We start from the raw sequence: 22,665 nt of genomic DNA on the forward strand, positions 1-22,665 counted from the left end.
ATGTGGTCCTTTGCAGCCCAATGTTATCTCCCCAGCCTGGCAGCTGCACTATTCTCCCTATAAACGAGAGACAGTGACATGGAGAAAGAGCAGGACGGGGACATGCTGACCGAACCGAGCCAGAGCTGGCTGGTCCATGCGTGCGCCGTGTGTAGCCCGTCAACGAATTGCTATCAGAACAAGAAGAAAATGAGGCCAAGAAAGCATGTACTAACAAGTGTTTGTAGAGCTCTGCTGTTAGCTAGTCTTTTTTTATTTTCTGTTCCTTAGATATTTGGTGGTCTTTTGTTTGTCGAGAATGATTGTGGCATGCCTGTTTTCATCACTATTTGTATCTTCTATCTATCTATCTATCTATCTATCTATCTTCTATCTATTATATACTTAAAACAAGAGACAAATAAGCTACCACGTTTATCCACATATGCTAATATTTTTTGCACCGTTTGATCTGAGTAATAATGGCTGGGATTAAAAGTATTTACGTAACATGCTAACATGTATTTACCAACTTATTTGGACTAGCATGTTGTCACGTCTGTGCATATGCATGTATGGTACATGTAAAAAAACACAATCTGAAACACGTACCGGAAAGAGAATCACCGGTTGAGAAAAGGAATCAAACACACGGACTGTGCTTTTCTTTATAAAAAACTGTGGACTCTGCCTTTAAAAGGGAAAAGGATGACGTAAAAAAAAAACTCCAAAAGCCTCTGAACGTAAGGAGATTGAGGCTGAAACGACTTATGGTCATCCAGCTGTTGTGCATTGCCAGGACCGGTCAACTACTTGGATTTTTGAAAAAAAACATTAATTTTTATTGGGGAAAAAATGCATTAATTAGTCCACGTACTAATTGGAGATAGTATCCGAGAGCAAATGTAATAGGATTTTGGGCCGGACTGAGTTGTAATTCACATACAAGAACAGCGCATGCACATCCAATAAAAAGGAGTTATTTACCCAAAACCACCACATTATGGGCTAGGGTAACAGATCGGTACCACATTAGTGGCAGGTCACACAAAACCACCAACAATGGGTCTAATTTGTAACGCGAAGCACTGACGCTGCGTTTTAGCCCAGAAAACAGCGAATCCGACAGGTGGGTCCCGCCTGTCGGGCTGACGTGGTGCGTGTTGACGGACGCCGTTAGACGGCGAGAGACGGCCGTTTCGGCGCGTCCGTCTACTAGGTCAAGCCGTCCGTTCCCTTCCCCCGCTCGATTCAATCCACTCAATTCGGTCCTTCCCCGCTCCGCTCCGATGGCGACCAGCTCCGGCGGCGACGGCGCACAAGGAGTCGACGGGAGCGGCGACGCCGCACTCAGCGGCGAGGGCGGTGGTACTACTTCAGGGCAGAAGCTGTTGCGCTCGCAATGCGGGGTCATCGGCCCCCACACCGATGGCGGCTACGACCTAGATCCAGAGTCTGCCGCGGCGGCGGGCCTGTCGCCGGAGCATGGTACAGAGGAAGCAGCTTCGCAGATTGGTCCCGCGGATGTGCTCCCGTTCGCCCCATCTTCAACTAGGTAATCTGAATCTTTCAAAATCTGTTCTTTCAATCTTTCCTCCTTACTGCAGGATCTGTTTTATACATTGATTTGTTAGTCATTTAGAAGTGATTGTATTCCTAAATATTTGTCGAATATCACATCTTTAGTTAGGGTTCAGTTATCTGAGTAGTACTGTATGGTTCTGAATTTTTGGAGAAAATCACACTGTAGTGTTCATTTATGGTATTGCTACACTGCATTGTAATGCTTTACACTGCATTGTAACCAGTCTGAGCTATATTAGGCTTGAAGATATTGTCTTGTTAATATATGTCTATTTTAGGCCTGAATTGCTTACACTGCATTGTCATGTTACTGTAATTTAAAATTTTGCTTACACTGATAGTAATGTTAGTACTGATTTGCCATGTTAGTATAATTTAAAATAGTTCATTATAATTGTCAGATATAATGGTCAGTTATGTTAATACAATTGACTTGTTAATATTCATTTGTATGTCTATTTTAGGCCTGAAGATTTATGGTCAATCTATTTCCAGTTTCCTGGAGAGAAGTATGCTCTTGTTAAGATGTCTGAAAGAGAAATCACTTATGGTAGTTTGGTTAATGTAATGGTCAGCAATGGATACTGTAAGGATGACAATCTTTGCTACTTGAAAGAGGAAAATATAGGGCTGCAAGGTATTTGTGTCATTAAAGGCAACATTGAAGTAGTTCACATGCTGAGACAATTTGAGAGCACCCAGACATTGTCACTGACAGTTAGAAAGGGAAAGGTAGTTATTGAACCACCAGTTGGAGAAGATCAACATGCACAGAAAATAGAAGAAGAGGCACCTGTTGTTTTTGCTGTTGCTGAATCAGGTGTTGTGCACAAATCAGTTGCTCCTAACTGTCAGTTACATCTTGGGACACAGGAAAGTGTAAATTTTTTGCCACTCAAATCAGTTCCTCCAAACTGTCAGTTCCATCTTGGGACACAGCTTAACACTGAAGTAAGTGTCAATTATGCTGATTTTCAGTTTGACTCAGATGAGGAGGACAATGCAGTTAGTGAGGAAGCAATTCCTGTAGGCATGGACACTGATGAGGAGGACAATGCAGTTAGTGAGGAAGGTTCAAGCAGTGATGAAGATTTTGTAGTTGATGTTGACCACTTACATGCAGGAGAAGAAGAAGATGACTCAGATTCAGTGCAGTATGTAGAAGAACAAATTGCAAATAGGAGGACAGAGGAACCTGAGCTAGATGAAACTCTTTCTGAAATAAAGAGGAAGAGAGCTGAATACATGTCAAGTACACACTGTGAGGGGGACACAGATCCTGAAGACATATATGACATGGAGCAGGAAGAAGATGATGAGGAGGCCCAAGAGATGCCAGTTCCTGAGCCTGTTAAGAAGAAGGCAAAGAGGCCAGGTCCTACAAGTAGGTCCCACTCTAGTGCTGGTCCAAGCATTAATCCTGATTGGTTTCCATCTTCAGAAGAGGAAGATACATGCTTTGAAGCAGATGATGATGGAAATGAACCAATGTCCTTTGTTATCAGCTCTGGCAGAAGGAGTAGGGCTAAGAAAAGACCACCTATGGACTGGTATGATGAGGACAGGATGCATCCAGAACAGCAATTCCAGCTAAAGCTCTGTTTCAAAGATGTTTACCAATTCAGAGAGGCCCTTGTCAATTTTCATGTGAAACAACTTAGAAGATATAAATACCACAGAAACTGCAGTGATAGGGTAATTGTTTGCTGTGAGGGAGATGGTTGTCAGTTCTACATGGTAGCAGCACAGATAACAAATGAGCCCACTTTCTGCATTAAGAAGATGAGGTTGGAGCACACATGTCCCACCCAGTCTGAGAAAACTAGGATTAGTTCAAGGTGGCTTGGCAACAAAATGCTTGAGACCATCAGATCAGATCCCAACACTACTGTACCTGCTATTTGTTGACAAGGCAAAGAGGCAATTTGGGCTTGAGATTCCTAGGATGATGGCATGGAGGGCTAAGAAGAAAGCAAAATAGATTGTGCTTGGTGATCACAAGAAGCAATATAAGAGACTGAGAGACTATTTGGAGACTGTGAAGCTTACAAATCCTGGATCTAGGTGCATTGTCACTACTGTTAGTGGCAAAACCAGAGAAAATCCTACTGCTGGACCAAGGTTCCATGGTCTATTTTTCAGTTTCAATGCATGTTGTGAGGGCTTCTTGAATGGATGTAGGCCATTCATAGGTCTAGATGGCTGCTTCATCAAATTGACTAGTGGTGCACAGATACTAGCAGCTACTGGAAGGGATGCAAACAACAATATGTACCCCATTGCCTTTGGAGTGGTTGGAGTTGAAGATACAGTTAACTGGTCCTAGTTCTTGACACAGCTAAAGTATGCTCTAGGAGGAAGTGAAGAGGGCAAGTTTGGAAAGTACACATTCATGTCTGATAGACAGAAGGTTAGTTCATTTAGTTCATTTGCTTGTTTATTTAGTTGTTCATTTAGTTCATTTGCTTGTTTATTTAGTTGTTCATTTAGTTCATTTACTTGTTCATTTACATGTTGATTTAGTTCATTTACTTGTTCATGACTAGTTGGTAGGTGTCGAGTCGTAACCCTTCTTGTCGACACTTAGGCATAGATAGGAGTCCTAGGGTGACCCATGTGGTATCAAAGAACATATCCATCATCAAAGTGATGCCATCATGACTAGTTGGTAGGTGTCGAGTCGTAACCCTTCTTGTCGACACTTAGGCATAGATAGCCTAGGTGACCAATCTAGACTAGTTGATCATCAAAGTCATATAAAATCATATTAACTCATATAAAAACATTTTAAATCATTTTAAAATCATATAAAATCATTTTAAATCATATAGAATCATATTAACCCATATAAAATCATATAAAAACATTTTAAATCATTTTAAATCATATAAAATCATATAAAATCATTTTAAATCATATTAACTCATATAAAATCATATTAACTCATATAAAATCATATTAACTCATATAAAATCATATAAAATCATTTTAAATCATATAAAATCATATTAACTCATATAAAATCATTTAACATCATTTAAAATCATATAAAATCATTTAAAAATTATTTCAATTCACTTTCATGCAGGGTCTACTCAATGCAGTGACAGCAGTATTCCCAAACTGCCATCATAGGTACTGTTTGAGGCACATCTATGCAAACTTTCAGAGAGCAGGATTTGGAGGAGAGGATTTGAAGAGATGCATGGATGCAGCTGCCTATGCTTACACTGAACATGACTTCAATTTGGCCATGGAAAGCATGAAGGCTGAGTGCACTGCTGCTTGGGAGTGGATGTCAAGAATTCCTGCTAAAGCTTGGTCTAGGCATGCAATGGACACTAATTGCAAAACTGATTTGGTGGTGAATAACTTAAGTGAAGTTTTTAATAAGTACATTCTAGATGTAAGGAACAAGCCAATTGTCATAATGATCAATGGGATCAAGGACAAGTTCCTAGTGAGGTTCCACCAGAAGAGAGAGGGTGGAAAATCTGCTAGATGGGAGATTGCACCAACCTATGCAGAGAAGTTGGAGGTGAACAAGAAGTTTGCAAGGGATTGCAAAGCACTGATAGTTGGCCAAGGACTTTTCCAAGTCACTAGTGGAGACAAGACCTATGGTGTTGACACAAACATATAGATATGTGGGTGCAGGAAATGGGGCATCACTGGAGTTCCTTGCAACCATGCTTGTTTTGCCATCTATAGGTCTAAACAGCTGCTAGAGGATCATATCAATGTGTTCTTCAAGAAATCTATGTACTTGGAGGCATATAAGCCAGTAATTTACCCTGTTCCTGGTCAAGATAGCTGGGTGAAAACTCCAACACCTGACATTGAACCACCACAGTTCAAAGATGACAAGAAGGGGCCAGCAGAAGAGAAAAGGAAAAAAGGGAAGTTTGAGCCACCTCAAGCAAAACAGACTTCTAGGATGGCTACTATAACATGTGGGAACTGCAAGCTGCAAGGACACAAGTACACAAGTTGTCCTAAGCCATTAAGGCCTGATTTGCAAATCAGGAGGAACAAGCACATGGTATTTTCATTTTTAAATTACTTGAGTGTTCATTTCTATTGACTGATTATTATAAAGTTGTCTAATTTTTTAGTTACAGGCAAACAGGACTGTACCTGAATGGCACCATGGTGCAGCTTCATCAGCTACTGGAAGTGCTAGGGGTGCACCATCATCATCTACTACAAATTCCTCTCCTGCTGCTGCAAGAGGTGCAAAGACTACTGCTGGAAGGGGTGCTACTGGAAGGGGAGCAGCCTCAGCTCCTGCTACTGGAAGGGGAGGAGCCTCATCTGCTGCTGCTGGAAGAGGAGCAAGGTCTGCTTCTACTCTTGGAAGGGGTGCTAGAAGGGGTGCTACTTCATCTGCTGCTGCTGGAAGAGGAGCAAGGTTCAAGCCTCCAAGAAGTTCTGCAGAAGCTTCTACTAGCCAGCCTGCAGGCAGTAGGCCAAGGAGGACAAAGTACATGAGCAAGAGGATGGAGGGGTACTTCTATGCTAGTGGGAACTACTAAATGCTCAAATTTGAAGTCTGTATGCAAGTGCATGTGTGCTAAATCAGGCATTACATCACTTTAATTATGACATTTTATGAACCTATGTATGGCATTATGGCACTATGGCACTATGGCACTCAGAACATATGTTTGTTAAACCTTTGTATGGCATTATGAACCTATGTATGGCACTGTGAAGTTATCCTTGTTTATCTCCTGCTGTTAAAATTCTCTGCAAATATATGTTCCGTGGAGTTGTTCTGTGCAAAGTAAATGTTCTCTTTAGAATATATTTTCTCTGTGTGCAAAATATTTGCTGTGATGTGTGCAACATATTTGCTGTGATGTGTGCAAAATATTTTCTGTGATTTGTGCAATATATGATGTGTGCAAAATATCCTCTGTGCAAAACAGATCATGCCAAAACAACCACAAATATTTTCTGTGCAAAACAGATCATGCCAATATTATGGCAAAACAACCACAAAGTAAATGGTAACAGATCTATATGTTCTCTGCAAATATTATGGCAAAACAACCACAAACATTTCAGTTGATACAAACAAAATACATTAATAAGTAGGGCATTGATCCAAAGATGCAATGATAATAAGTTGGACATTAGTTCTTGGGAGTAAACAACACAAGTCTTCAGAGTACACAACACAAGTCTTGGACATAAAGATACATAAAGCATTACAGCTTATTAAGTGCATAAGAGCACATTCAACTGCAGTGCTACCCTAAACCACAGCACAATACATAGTTAAAAATCATCACATATCTCCTTCAACTTCTTGATCTTGTCCTTGTACCCATGTTTCTGTTTTAGCAGATCTGCAATGATGTACTCCAGTTTTTTCTTCTCTTGTTTCAGTTGGTCCCTCTCTGTCACAACTTGGTCTCTCTCTACAACTAGCTGGTCCCTCTCTTTCTCTGCCTTTTCCCTAAGTACCTGATGAAGATTGGTACAACCATGGTCTGCCAGCTTCTTCTTCTCCATCTCCTCTTTGAGATCACTTAGAGCCAACCTAACATTGCCCAACTCTGTGATAGCATCCTCCTTGTCAGCAACCATTTTAGCAAAGTCCAGTTTGAAAAACCTAAGATCTTCCTCCATCTTCCTCTTTTCTCCAACTAGTTTGAAATTTCTTTCAGCAAGCTCAACATTTTCTTTGTGCCTGTCCTTCATATCTTTGTCATACATGCTCCACAATTCAGTGAGGGAGAACTGCATAGCCACTGACCACTCTTGGTCTATCCACTCCAGATAGTTGCACTTTAGTTCTGCCTACAATTAAATAAATATATTCTCAATAAGATTGTATGCACAAATTATGCACAAATTATATAATACTATATGAAATATTACACTGAATTATATGAAATTATAATTTACTTCTATCCACTGAATTATATTCTATGCATCAAATATTACATCATTAATTAATAGATATACTTATATATTGTGAAAATTGTATGCACAAATTCTGGGAAGAAACAATTATAATTTCATATATAATTTTTTTAATCTATAAAATTGTATATGCATATATTACAACAACTGAAGCAACACAAGATTTGAGTACTGAAGCAACAACTATCCAGAAACAAATCTTTGATACAAAAAATTGGATTAATGACAAGTGAATGGACCAAAAACTAACTAAGCTAATCTACTTACAGTGAGTACTCACTTACAGTACTAACCAACATACCTTCTCCTCAGCACACGCAAGAAAACGTCTGCCTGTGTCCACAGATTCAAATGCAACAAGCCTGATGCAAGGTTGTTGATGCAGACAACGAGACGACAGATCGTGAGCAATGCCACTCCATTCATAGCAAGAGATTGTCCTAGGAAGCTAAACAACACACAAATTGCACAAATGAGCGACCTGGTAAAAAAATCCCCAAATGATGAACCCTAACCGTAGCGGGATGAACCCTAATCCGTGGGGAAGGCGAGAGGCGAACACGCATACCTGGCTAGTCACTTCGTCGCCGTCCGAAGAAGAGCTCGAGGACGTCTCGCTCCAAGAAACCATGGCGGAGCGGCGAAAGGCGGCGACTCGACAGTGCCGGCGCCGGCGGTGGTCGGGGTCGAGAGACTAGAGAGCGAGAGTGATGAACAGGCTGGCCTGGTTCGAACAACGACCGGTGCGGCCACTTAAACGGGCGCGCCGAAACGGCCGTCTCTCGCCATCTAACGGCGTCCGTCAACACGCGCCACGTCAGCCCGACATGCGGGACTCACCTATCGGATTCGGTGTTTTCTGGGCTAAAACGCAGCGTCAGTGCTCTACGTTACAAATTAGACCCATTGTTGGTGGTTTTGTGTGCCCTGCCTCAAATGTGGTACTGATCTGTTACCCTAACCCATAATGTGGTGGTTTTGGGTAAATAACTCAATAAAAAGGCACGAACATGTGCAAAGCCTTCTTCAGCAGCCGCGTGCCACTTGCATGCCGATATGGTTAGGCCAACTCGGGACGTGGAGTTTCTACACCCAGGAGCAAATGCTCCTGGTGTGAACAGTAAAATAAAAAATTTCAAAAAAATGTCAAAAAATTCTGAATATTTTTTGTGGCATACTTATGCAAATGTTTGTTGTGCACGTAAAATTTCATCGCGAAATCACATTGGTGGAAGGTGTGGTAAAAAAAACAAAATCGATGCTCTGAAAATGTTACTTACAAAAGCATTTTGGAGCTCTGATTTTGTTTTTTTCGGCACGACTTCCATGTATGTGATTTCGTGATGAAAATTTTCATGCACAAGAAACACTTGTGAAAGTATGTCACAAAAAAATTTCAGAATTTTTTGAATTTTTTTTCTATTTTTTTGATTTTACTGTTCACACCAGGAGCATTTGCTCCTGGGTGTAGAATGGTACTTTCGGGCCAACTCGTATGCATACCTAATATACTTCATCTTTCTCGTGCCAAAACTTGAAAACTTAAAGCACATTATTTATTGTGAAGTATAGACAAAACAAACTATCTTACGAAAATCATCCTGAGCCTAGACAAAAAGAACTAAATTCTATCGCATGAATACATCACATAAGATAAGAATAATTAAACAATTTCTTCCATACTCTTTTAATATAACTTTATTTTTGGTATGAAAGTGATTGCTCTTTCTTAAGGAAAAAGCCATAGCAATTACTCCCTCCGTTCCGAATTACTTGTCTTCGATTTGTCTAGATACGGATGTATCTAGCACTAAAATGAGTCTAGATACATCTGTATCTAGACAAATCTAAGACAAGTAATTCAGAACGGAGGGAGTACTCAATAAAAATAACCGCACAAATTTTAGTATGGACGTTTCAGCCATTAGTCTTACTCTTCTAATTTGGTTAAACTAAAAACTAAAAATAATATAAATCCATTTTAGGTACGAAATTTGAAATGAGAGATAAAGTACTATTACAAATTTTATTTCTACACATAATATATAAATCTATCTATCTATGTATTTTATAATTTAAACAGAAGGAACGTAATGATTCAGATTAAGCACATAAACGAAACGGCTCAGATTTAAAGGAATGTTAGTGTAGGCATCACAATTACATCATGTGATAGACAAACCCACGAGGCTACGATTGCACAAACACAACAACATGTACGTGATGTATAAAAAAACATGTACGTCCCTATTAGCAGCCAATCAGAATCCTCCTATAAAAAACGCAATCGGAATCCCCACAAAAATATTCCGAATAGGAACCAAGGCAACTTGAGTCCTCCCGTAAAAAAGGCAATCAGAATCCACACAAAAAAAGTCAATATGGAAACATGTGTTCCTATCCTATACGGAGTAGGAACCAACCAATGGGACTATAGCTAATAATTTGGGAAGGTCTTTGGCATAATACCCACCGCAGAAGGAGAAAAAACGAAAGCTAAAAATCAATTAGCCGCATGTTGTTGGGTCACAAGATATGGTATATATGTGCGTTGGTTATTGTACGTGAGAAACTCAAAATTGCTCGAAAAAACGCGAGGAACTAAAAAAATGAATGTATGGGAGCTTATATAGTACTCCCTCCGTCCCATAATGTAAGATGTTTTTTGACACTACAATAGAGTCAAAAAACGTCTTACATTATGGGACGGAGGGAGTAGAAATGAGTTTATGGAAATGAACTAATATAAATGAGCAAAAGGCGAATAAGCCATGTAATTTAAGTGTGCTATAATGAGATCAAATGTAGCACGAATATTTAAGAGCATTCCTATAAATACTTAGAGGGGTCCAGTAAAAGTAACAACAATTTATTATTTCTAATTATTTAAATTATAATATCATTTACAATTTTATATACCAATACAAATCTATAAAAAGTTGCCAAAGTTATGCATCAAAATATAAAAACAACAGATGCTACAAGATATAGGGAATAGAGGTGGCGCTGGCTTCACCACCGATACGAAACCTAAATTCATTTTAGGTAAATACGAGTCCAACTCGCCACCTAAGGAGCGCAAGTATTCAACCACATATATTGACTAGCACCACCATTTTTTATAGGGTGGATAATAATTAACTATAGCAGTTTAAATTTAATAATACAAAATATGGTAGTATACCCAGTGTCCAGTACTAAGCACAACAAACTGATCAGAAAGCACACATGTTAGAAGAAAATCGGAAAGTGCAACATTCACACACAACTCATTATACCGCCGACATCACCACCATATTGGCAGGTAAATAGGAGTTGGGCATACATGCCGCATGAATCGTCCTTTTTGAAATTCAAAGTAGAAATTAATTTTTTAAAAATTGGGCTAGCCCTTCCATGAAATATGATATATAATCATGTATATGCATTGTGTGCCATTTTTCACATGTAAATTTTCATGAAAAAACTATGTAATTAGTAGTTGGGTTTATATCTTGAGAAATATATGTAAATGCGAAAAATTTATTAAGCTATGAAGTGATCCAGAGAAAATCCTTAATCTATGAACGCACAAATACCAATATACAATGATAACCAATCATATCAAGGTCAACAAGTGTGGATGCTTATATTTGGTAGACAAGATATTGCAAACCGGTAAAGAAATGGTCAACATGATTAAGCTATGAAGCAACTGAATGAAAAAAAAAACTTTAAGCACAAATACCAATATACAGAGGTCAGTGGTCATGTTGATGAGCATGTGTGGATGCATTTGTAGGTAGTCAAGAAAGTCAAGGCAACTAAGAATACAACCAGTGATTGATTTGTGCAGAACAAGAGAACATTTGGTATACATAGAAGCCATCAATCTTAAGTTCCAATTATTCGAACTCCAAAGATATATTTGTGCAAAGATACATAACAAGGGATGAGGTGAGAATCGAAGGTAGGAAACATGAAGATTGGTACAGAAGTCTGTATATTATATTGTGCCCGTCTTCTGACCTCACATCAAGGAATTTTGTCAAGAAACTACAATGCACTCAATATTCTGAGCATGTTTCGTCCAAACTTGCCTTTTGACTATAATCTAATGATATGGAATATAATGGACTAGCATGTTGTCACGTCTGTGCATATGCATGTATGGTACATGTAAAAAAACACAATCTGAAACACGTACCGGAAAGAGAATCACCGGTTGAGAAAAGGAATCAAACACACGGACTGTGCTTTTCTTCTTTATAAAAAACTGTGGACTCTGCCTTTAAAGGGAAAAGGACGACGTAAAAAAAAACTCCAAAAGCCTCTGAACGTAAGGAGATTGAGGCTGAAACGACATATGGTCATCCAGCTGTTGTGCATTGCCAGGACCGGTCAACTACTTGGATTTTTTTTAAAAAAACATTAATTTTTATTGGGGAAAAAATGCATTAATTAGTCCACGTACTAATTGGAGATAGTATGCGAGAGCAAATGTAATAGGATTTTGGGCCGGACTGAGTTGTAATTCACATACAAGAACAGCGCATGCACATCCAATAAAAAGGCACGAACATGTGCAAAGCCTTCTTCAGCAGCCGCGTGCCACTTGCATGCCGATATAGTTAGGCCAACTCGTATGCATACCTAATATACTTCATCTTTCTCGTGCTAAAACTTGAAAACTTAAAGCACATTATTTATTGTGAAGTATAGACAAAACAAACTATCTTACGAAAATCATCTTGAGCCTAGACAAAAAGAACTAAATTCTATTGCATGAATACATCACATAAGATAAGAATAATTAAACAATTTCTTCCATACTCTTTTAATATAACATTATTTTTGGTATGAAAGTGATTGCTCTTTCTTAAGGAAAAATCCATAGCAATTACTCAATAAAAATAACCGCACAAATTTTAGTATGGACGTTTCAGCCATTAGTCTTACTCTTCTAATTTGGTTAAACTAAAAACTAAAAATAATATAAATCCATTTTAGGTACGAAATTTGAAATGAGAGATAAAGTACTATTACAAATTTTATTTCTACACATAGTATATAAATCTATCTATCTATGTATTTTATAATTTAAACAGAAGGAAAGTAATGATTCAGATTAAGCACATAAACGAAACGGCTCAGATTTAAAGGAATGTTAGTGTAGGCATCACAATTACATCATGTGATAGACAAACCCACGAGGCTACGATTGCACAAACACAACAACATGTACGCGATGTATAAAAAAACATGTACGTCCCTATTAGCAGCCAATCAGAATCCTCCTATAAAAAACGCAATCGGAATCCCCACAAAAATATTCCGAATAGGAACCAAGGCAACTTGAGTCCTCCCGTAAAAAAGGCAATCAGAATCCACACAAAAAAAGTCAATATGGAAACATGTGTTCCTATCCTATACGGAGTAGGAACCAACCAATGGGACTATAGCTAATAATTTGGGAAGGTCTTTGGCATAATACCCACCGCAGAAGGAGAAAAAACGAAAGCTAAAAATCAATTAGCCGCATGTTGTTGGGTCACAAGATATGGTATATATGTGCGTTGGTTATTGTACGTGAGAAACTCAAAATTGCTCGAAAAAACGCAAGGAACTAAAAAAAATGAATGTATGGGAGCTTATATAGTACTCCCTCCGTCCCATAATGTAAGATGTTTTTTGACACTACAATAGAGTCAAAAAACGTCTTACATTATGGGACGGAGGGAGTAGAAATGAGTTTGTGGAAATGAACTAATATAAATGAGCAAAAGGCGAATAAGCCATGTAATTTAAGTGTGCTATAATGAGATCAAATGTAGCACGAATATTTAAGAGCATTCCTATAAATACTTAGAGGGGTCCAGTAAAAGTAACAACAATTTATTATTTCTAATTATTTAAATTATAATATCATTTACAATTTTATATACCAATACAAATCTATAAAAAGTTGCCAAAGTTATGCATCAAAATATAAAAACAACAGATGCTACAAGATATAGGGAATAGAGGTGGCGCTGGCTTCACCACCGATACGAAACCTAAATTCATTTTAGGTAAATACGAGTCCAACTCGCCACCTAAGGAGCGCAAGTATTCAACCACATATATTGACTAGCACCACCATTTTTTATAGGGTGGATAATAATTAACTATAGCAGTTTAAATTTAATAATACAAAATATGGTAGTATACCCGGTGTCTAGTACTAAGCACAACAAACTGATCAGAAAGCACACATGTTAGATGAAAATCGGAAAGTGCAACATTCACACACAACTCATTATACCGCCGACATCGCCACCATATTGGCAGGTAAATATGAGTTGGGCATACATGCCGCATGAATCGTCCTTTTTGAAATTCAAAGTAGAAATTAATTTTTTTAAAAATTGGGCTAGCCCTTGCATTAAGTATGATATATAATCATGTATATGCATTGTGTACCATTTTTCACATGTAAATTTTCATGAAAAAACTACGTAATTAGTAGTTGGGTTTATATCTTGAGAAATATATGTAAATGCGAAAAAATTATTAAGCTATGAAGTGATCCAGAGAAAATCCTTAATCTATGAACGCACAAATACCAATATACAATGATAACCAATCATATCAAGGTCAACAAGTGTGGATGCTTATATTTGGTAGACAAGATATTGCAAACCGGTAAAGAAATGGTCAACATGATTAAGCTATGAAGCAACTGAATGAAAAAAAAACTTCAAGCACAAATACCAATATACAGAGGTCAGTGGTCATGTTGATGAGCATGTGTGGATGCATTTGTAGGTAGTCAAGAAAGTCAAGGCAACTAAGAATACAACCAGTGATTGATTTGGGCAGAACAAGAGAACATTTGGTATACATAGAAGCCATCAATCTTAAGTTCCAATTATTCGAACTCCAAAGATATATTTGTGCAAAGATACATAACAAGGGATGAGGTGAGAATCGAAGGTAGGAAACATGAAGATTGGTACAAAAGTCTGTATATTATATTGTGCCCGTCTTCTGACCTCACATCAAGGAATTTTGTCAAGAAACTACAATGCACTCAATATTCTGAGCATGTTTCGTCCAAACTTGCCTTTTGACTATAATCTAATGATATGGAACATAAGCAGTGGAAAACTAAATTAGAGGATATATAAGTAAGAGGCCATAATGTTGGAAAATAAAAATAATCCCAAATATACCAGTATATGTCGTCAATCTAGCCGCGCAAATGCGCGGGTGACTCCGCTAGTTTTTATTAAATGAACAGGGTGGGTAATATATGTTGTTGAAGTTGGTTGCGGTACATGGTACTGTGGACTGAATGTTACGTGGCCTGAAAAATTTATATGTGCCTGTTCAGTGCACAGCTAGCAACGAAACTTGGTCAGAAACATAGAAAAACTAGTAAACTAGAGAACACCCCACACGTTGCTACGGGAATAGTTTGCAATATATTTCTTTGATTTGATTGTATGAAATAATCATAGTTGAATTAACGAAATATGAACTCAAAATAAAAATAAAAATTATATATGTATTTGATGATTGTTTAGCCAAAAAAACATTTTGCATATAAGTGGCATAAGATAATGAAAAACTTATTACCATGAATGTTGAGTGGACCTTTAATGAGGTGGCATGTGTGGTAAGATGAGATGTGTGCATTGGATTCACTAATAATGGAGAAAAATAAATCTCATGCTAGCTGTGGTAGGTCTTTGATGAGATAGCGTGTGTGCATGTTAAGTTAGTATCATGAGTTAGTATAACCGTATCATACTAGTGTATGATACTGCCTCTTAATGCATAGTATTATAGATTAATCTTTTAAATGATCTTATTTATTGTCATGCAAGAATCATAGTAGTACAATATTTTATTATGATAATATATTATGCTATGAAATTTAACCCTTTCTTTCTTCGTTTAAGTCTGTCACCTCGGCAAAATAGCGTAGTTGACATGTATGCTACTAGATGTGATACATCCATTACAATGTACAAGCAGTGAATAGAGATAGTGGAAATAAAATATTTAGGTATATATGATTAATGGGACTGCTCACTGCTTTTTAGGAACATGCATGCAAGATGGTCTTTCTTATTCCAGAATAGAATACTGAGAGCAACTCCAACGCGCCGACCTAAATGGACGGCGCTTTTGTCCGTTTGGGTGGCCGCCTGCTCGGCGTCCGCCCTATTTGAGATTTGGGTCGGCAGTGCGTCCAACGCGCCGACTCATATATGCCGGCGTGGGCGGCTGGCCGCCCTTTTTCAACAAATAGCACAAATTTTGCATTATTTCACACACAATTTTTGCATTATTTCACAAGCAAGCATATAATCCACAACCAAACAAATAGCATAGTTTCAACCAAATAAATAGCATAGTTTTACAAGCCGAATAAAAATAAAATAGTCTCACATAGTTTTGCAAGCCGAATAAAAAAGATACATCTATTGGTTGCCAACATGAACCCACATATGCTCAACCAAATCATTTTGCAGTTCTATGTGAGTTTTCCAATCACGCATGTCACAATGAAATTGGGTGAACTGTTCAAACGTTGCCGCTCCTCCATGCTCAGGCACAACATTCTCACCCTAAAACTGAAACCCTTGAACGTAGAGACGTTCCACGCTCATCTTGTATGATCATATTATGCATGATCACATAAGCAGTCATCACCTCCCACAGTTTCTTCGTGCTCCAAGTCCTAGCAGGATACCGAACGATGCCCCATTGAGATTGCAAAACACCAAAGGCACGCTAGACGTCCTTCCTAGCACTCTCTTGTTCTTGGGAAAATCTTTTCCTCTTTTCTTCGACAGGGTTGGGAATTGTCTTCACAATAATGATACACTAAGGATATATACCATCATCCAGGTAGTATCCTTTGTCGTAGTTGTGGCTGTTGATGGTAACGTTCACCGGTGGGTTGTTGCGTTCGGCTAGCCGAGCAAACACTGGCGAGCGATGAAGCATGTTGAGATCATTGTGTGATCTGGCTATGACAAAGAAAGAGTGCCAGATCCAGAGATCTTGAGATGCCACGGCCTCAAGTATGACAGTGCAAACCCTGACATGGCCCTCATACTGCCCTTGCCAAGCATAAGGGTAGTTCTTCCACTCCCACTGCATGCATTCTATGCTGCCAAGCATCCCTGGGAAGCCCCTGCTGGCATTCATCGCTAACAAACGGGCTGTACCTTGAGGAGTCGACTCTCTCAAGTACTCAGGGCCAAACACAACAATCACAACCTTGAGAACTTGTACATGGAGTCTAGGCATGTAGATTCGCTCATACGGACGTACTCGTCAATGAGATCATCGGGCACTCCGTATGCAAGCATCCGGACGGCTGCAGTGCATTTTTGGTAAGAGGAGAAGCCAATCTTTCCAAGAGCATCCTCTTTGCACTCGAAATAGTCATCGTAGCCGACCACCCCCTCTCTAATACGGTTGAAAAGATGCCTACTCATATGGAAACGGTGGTGGAATTTCCGATGTTTGAACAACAGGTTCGTTGTGTCAAAGTAGTCCTTCCAAAGAAGGAAATGCTCACTCTCTCGGTTGCCATTCGGCGCCGAAAGGTGTCCGGAATGGAGCCACGGAACAACGGCCACTGGCTATTGAGGTGGTGATGGACCAACACGGCAGCCAAGATCTCCTCCTCATCATCGGACGAGGAATCGTCGGAGTCGCAAAGAAAATTGTGAAAAAAAGAACTCGTCAGCGGAGTCCACTTTGTACCTTGGCAAACCGTCGAACAGCTTGCGGGCGTCGACGAAGGAGCCAGCCGGCGAAGGGAGTCGCGCCGCCCTCGGACTAGCTAGCTGCCCTGGCGGCATCCGACGAGCTTGCCGGTGTCAAGGTGAAGGAGCTGGCGGGCGGCGAGGCGGCTTCTTGGTCGCGGCTGTGTTCGGGAGTGGGATGGAAAGCTTTCGGATCCTCGGTGGCAAGACGGTGGTAGCAGCAATGTGGGAGGTGGTGGCATTGTAGAGGGGATGTTGCGGCACCGGCAGCTGGCAAAGGCACCGGAAAAATGGGCGGCGACATCGGCGAAGAAGGAGACGGGCGAGGGTTTGCTGTTGGAATGAGAGAGGATGGCCAATGTGCCACCGACTAGCGGACGCGGCGCGCGTCCGTTTTGTGTCTGCGCCTATATAAATGAGGGTAAATAATGGGCCGAGAATGGGTCGACAGACGGACGAAAAGCGAACATGCGTCCGTTTAGTCGGCGTGTTGGCCGACTTTTCTATTCGCATTGACCCAAACAGGCGCGCGCGAACGAAATGAGTCGTCGCGTTAGAGTTGCTCTTAGTGAGCTAGCTAGGCAACATGGCATGTGTGTCTCATTGATATCTAGGCATGCAAGACGTCGGTGTCCGCGCGTCCGCGTCTGTCCGCAACAGCAAATTTAAAGAACGCATAAAATTTAAAGCAATAGGGGCTAGTACATTTTGGGCGGATATAAGCAAGTGTGGCATCCGTGCTGTATTTCTTACCGTCCATCATTTCCATTTCTATGTGGTTTCCAGCGCAGTTCGAACAACAAAGAATATCAATAGGGATGCAGGCGGACATCATTTTTATCTTTTTAGAAACACACTCATATCATATTCAGACGAAGAAAAAAAAATCTTGTCAATAACATTTCGGCTCTAACTACACGGAAACCTCTCTAAACACATCAATAGATCTCTCCGCATCCCTTCATAATAAAGGGTAAGATGATCTTTTTCAAAAATATGTCGCTGGCGCCGATACACGGCCTGTATACATACCGCCTATACATGGTGCCCTCAACTTTTTCTCTCTTTCTTTTTAAACTTCAAAAAAAAGTATGCTTCACATGAATCGTACACTTGACCTCTACGTTGAGAGAGAACCACACTAACCAATTAGAACATCTTAAGGCTCATGCTTATTTTTCTTTTTATTCCTTTTCTTCTTCTTCAGTTTGCGGAAGCCCACGGTTTTGCTGGGCCGGCATATTGTTGAACCAGTCTTTTCTCAATTATTTCTTTCTTTTAGAATATCCATTTTTTTTTCATATTCATTTTTTTCATTTCCTTATTATTTTTCAAAAATGTTCACACCTTTATTTTATTTCAAAATTTTAAAAATCACCTTTTCAAATTTGGTTCATGAAATAAATATTCGCATTTTCAAAAATTGTACAGAAATTTCAGAAAAATGTTTGTGTCTTTCAAAACTGCTCAGAATGTCAAATACACTTTTTAAAAAGAGCAAACAGAATTTTGAAATGATTTTTTTTATTTTTTTATTTTTCAATTTTTTGAAAACACTAACAAATTTGGAGTTTAAAAAATTATAAAAATATGAATAAAAATTCGAAACCAACTTGCTTTTCAATTTCTTCGAACATTTTTTTGTATTTGTGTAGATTTTCAAAAATGGGATTTTTTTTGAAATTCTTAACAAATTTTGAAAGTGCGGACATTATTTGAAAATCCCCGAACATTTCTTTGAATTTGTGAATAGATTTCTCGTGGTCATGTATGACCAATTCAAGGCACCATGTCAAGTTGTTTGGGTTTTCGAGTATTGCATTTTTTGAAGTTTTCTCGGTGAAAAATGGTCGATAACTTGCCACAAATCCAAACAGCTTTTCATGGTGCCTTGAATTGGTCAGTTGGTCTATTTGTAAAAAAGAATTGGTCAGTTGATGGAAAAAATAGTGTCATTTGACGGAAGTCGAAAAACAACGTGTTTTGAACCGTACCTTCTGGCCTACCTAAACACTCTTCTTTTGAACATGGTCTATTTTTGGGCATCGTTGAAATGGCCCCAACTTTTGCAAGTAGGTGAGCACGCCTATGGTAGGTGTCCATGCCTGGTTTGAATGACTTTTTACATAGTATGCAAGTTACGACACGTCCGACCATTTATCGGTCTTTTTTGACAGAGGAAACTCCAGAAAATGCAAAACTTGTCAAAAACCCAAACAACTAGATGTCGTGCTTTGAATTAGTCATACAAGACAATGTAAAAGAAATTTGGGCCATTTAAGGGATGTCGAGAAATTAGGGCCCCCAAACGGACCCCTCTGCTTACCCGAACACTCTCCGTTGAATATGCTATTTTTCTACAAATCTCGGGACTGACCCCACTTTTGCAAGCAAGTGGGCATTTTATGCATACATGCCTGGTTTGAATGATTTCCGACACCATATGCACATTGCGACACATCTGGTCTGTTATTGGACAATCTTGAAATGACCCCAACTTTTGCAAGTAGGTGGGCATGCCCATGTTATGCATCCATGCTAGGTTTGAACGATTTTCAATACTATATGCAACTTGTGTCACGTTCGGCCATTTATCAATCTTTTTTGACCGAGAAAACTCCAGAAAAATTTGCGGAAGGGATAATGTGCTAGCATCTGGCCCAAGTTGAAGCAATTTTTTGATTTCTTTCGATGCAAATAATATTTTCTTTCGGAAGCATATTCTAACATCTCTGGAAGCAATGTTTGATTTCTGGAAACAATTATATTTTGCTGTTGGAACGAATTCCATGTTACATTAGAAACAAATTTCCGGTTCATGTATTGTCTATGCATAGCAAATATAATACATTGCTATGTTGTACATAAATTTTCACTCAATAGAAGCAATTATCAACTGGCTTGGAAGAAATTTCTCAGCAAGTAATGTGACTAGTTACATGTTTTTTCTGCTTCAAACAACTTGTGTTCATGCTTCCATGGAAACATGCTTCGAGTACATTTTGTTCTTCTGCAACATATAACTTGCTTTCATGGTTCAATGGAAGGATGCTTCGAATTTGATCACCTGGTCTGATCTTGTCAATGACTTCAACCTGTTGTTTCACAACACACACTCAGTCGGCACTCGACAATGGCTACCAACTTGTTTAATGGATTATATTAAGCACGCAAGGAAGCAAGGACACGGATAGCCTATGATTTTGATGATCATATCAGAATTAAGCAAATATTTGGGTATTGGTAACATGTTATACGAGCCAATGAAGCATGTTAATTTCAGTCGACGCATAATCAAAAGTTTTAATTGCATTGGAAGCAAATTTTGGTAACACTGGATACAATTTTCGCTTCATATGGAAACAAACTGCATGGTGCGGAAGCTTATTATGCCAGATTGGTTATTATGCTTTAAAATCTAGAAGCAGTTTTCTACTATGATTTATTTTGCGTCCTTAAATCATGGATTTGTTTCCTCCAACCATGTGATTTGTGGCCAGTTACTACTTTCCTATAATCACGTACGGAAAAAGAAAAGCAATGCTGGCGCAGGTCCCATCCCTTTCCATCGGTCGCTCGGAGATAAACTTTCAGTATCTCCTAATTTATATTGGCATAGAAATAGAAACATATAACGAGATCAAGTGGTTACTATCTTACAAGATATACATAACCTATTTTCGCAAACTAATTATTACTAATAAATATCTCCTAAATTTATATTGTCACATATATGGACAGATATAATAACATCAAATATATATATATATATATATATATATATATATATATATATATACAATTAAAGATGGGATCAGTTTTTACCAATTATAAGGACGATATAGTTGGATAGTTTTGATCTTATTGATTGAAATGCAGGTAAATGTTCCCTAGCCACAAGTCTATAAATATGACGTCGTGTATTCTTCTGGACACCTAAACAAGACGAGAAGGAGAAGTTTGTGTCTTATCTTATGGAGGGAAAAATCATTCTCCTTTGCCTTATGGTGATTGTGCAACTAGGCATAGGCAATCCCATTCATATTGGTACGAAATTGATCTCCTTTCTCCTACATGTCTATATTTTCAGCAGACCTGCACGAATTTCATTGCAATGTTTCACAATTTGGACTTACCTCAATGATGCATGTTCTTGTCTACAGATGATTGCGTGAAGGTGATTGCTTTTACAGCCGCTGAATGCTCAACATTAGATTGCCGGAGATCCTGCCAGGATTCCTGGGAAGAACACGTCTATAGAGCTTATTGTAGGGCTGGCGAAACTCAGCAATATTGTTACTGCTTTATTTGTGATGAAAAGTGATTGTTGCTGGTACCCATCACGCCAATCAATGGACAGTGATGTGATTCAATAATAAAATATTCTTGTGGCAATGTGTATTGATCGCCAATTTTGATTGTTCTACTTTGTTTTTCTATTACGAGATTTTTCCAATAATAAAACAGCCTTGATTTTTTCGTGATTACGAGATTTCCTTTGTTTGCATGGCCTCACGGTTACAACATGAATGAACAAAGATTACAGTATCGACACTCCCAATTCTAATGGTTTTCTGATGCGATGAGAGCGGCTGCTTCGTCTTCATCAGGGACTTATCACCCGGCGACTTCACTTGGAAATACTATACTATTAGGAGCTTGAGAAGGGATTACAGTTTACCAACATTACCACTTTTATTTATTTATTTTGCTTTTCTCAAGCACTTTTGAAATGAGCACAATTTCCGGCCAAAAAATTGACCCTTTCACATTCTGACATGGCTCTGTCACATTTCAAACAAGGAAAACAAGTGTAAGCCATATTTATAATGTACAAATTCAGCTGCATTATAAAATTTCAGCAATCCATTTGAATTATTTCTAGATTTGACACTTTTTTTTGCATCTCTGGCGCTGAGCCCAATTCTCATCGCTGTCTGATAGTGTCAACCTGTTCTGTCATCAGAGCAGCAGAAATCCCGCATGGCAGTACCTCAGCACCATCAATGATCGCAAGACTTTGCGCTGATACTTATTCCTTCTTGTTTCCGTCTCGTGCTTGTCTGCCGTAGATGTTGGTGGTTCGACACTAACCTCTTGGCTTATGGAATTAAATTAGGTCTTGAAAATTAAAAACACCTAATACCCATGGTTTTTGGAGGTCTAATTAACTTTTAGGGATGGATTAAAGCTGGTCTAGCATCCAATCGATCCTCGTGTCTTCCATGTTCCAACCACAGCTGGTATGTACATGTACGATGAACTACTATAGCACAAAGTTCCAAGATCCAACCGTCGACACAGGTCAGCAAGACGGATCGGACCCCTGTTTATTTCGTTTTATCGAACCAACATGACAAATATAAGGTGAAAGTTTACAAAATCATCGTACAAACTGAACGGGGCATCGAGTCTGAAA

General features: G+C 38.9%; 1 protein-coding gene, 1 long non-coding RNA gene and 1 pseudogene across 2 annotated transcripts; 2 read left to right on the top strand and 1 right to left on the bottom strand.

The window, feature by feature from the left end:
• Positions 1-2,088: 2,088 nt before the first annotated feature.
• Positions 2,089-6,098, top strand: LOC147982589 (uncharacterized; annotated as a pseudogene).
• A 748-nt stretch (positions 6,099-6,846) lies between these two features.
• On the bottom strand, positions 6,847-8,128 carry LOC147982590 (uncharacterized). Its single transcript, XM_087545722.1, has 3 exons — positions 8,066-8,128; positions 7,799-7,945; positions 6,847-7,371 (listed from the first exon to the last, which is right to left on the bottom strand). Exons 1-3 carry the CDS (start codon positions 8,126-8,128, stop codon positions 6,847-6,849), a joined length of 735 nt encoding a protein of 244 aa, XP_087401848.1.
• Positions 8,129-21,199: 13,071 nt separating this feature from the next.
• On the top strand, positions 21,200-21,637 carry LOC147982591 (uncharacterized). Its single transcript, XR_015617870.1, has 2 exons — positions 21,200-21,293; positions 21,410-21,637. It is a non-coding gene; the product is annotated as an uncharacterized LOC147982591 (long non-coding RNA).
• Positions 21,638-22,665: the final 1,028 nt, after the last annotated feature.

Source organism: Triticum urartu, chromosome 3A, assembly GCF_056163025.1.
Source record: "Triticum urartu cultivar PI428250 chromosome 3A, HENAU_Tu73, whole genome shotgun sequence".
NCBI classification, from domain to species: domain Eukaryota; kingdom Viridiplantae; phylum Streptophyta; class Magnoliopsida; order Poales; family Poaceae; genus Triticum; species Triticum urartu.

Coding starts and splice junctions, on each gene's coding strand:
- LOC147982590 (XM_087545722.1), bottom strand. CDS start 8,128: ATGGTTTCTTGGAGCGAGACGTCCTCGAGCTCTTCTTCGGACGGCGAC. Junction 7,946..8,065: donor GCGACGAAGTGACTAGCCAG/GTATGCGTGTTC, acceptor TGTGTTGTTTAG/CTTCCTAGGACAATCTCTTG. Junction 7,372..7,798: donor TTGCGTGTGCTGAGGAGAAG/GTATGTTGGTTA, acceptor ATTTAATTGTAG/GCAGAACTAAAGTGCAACTA.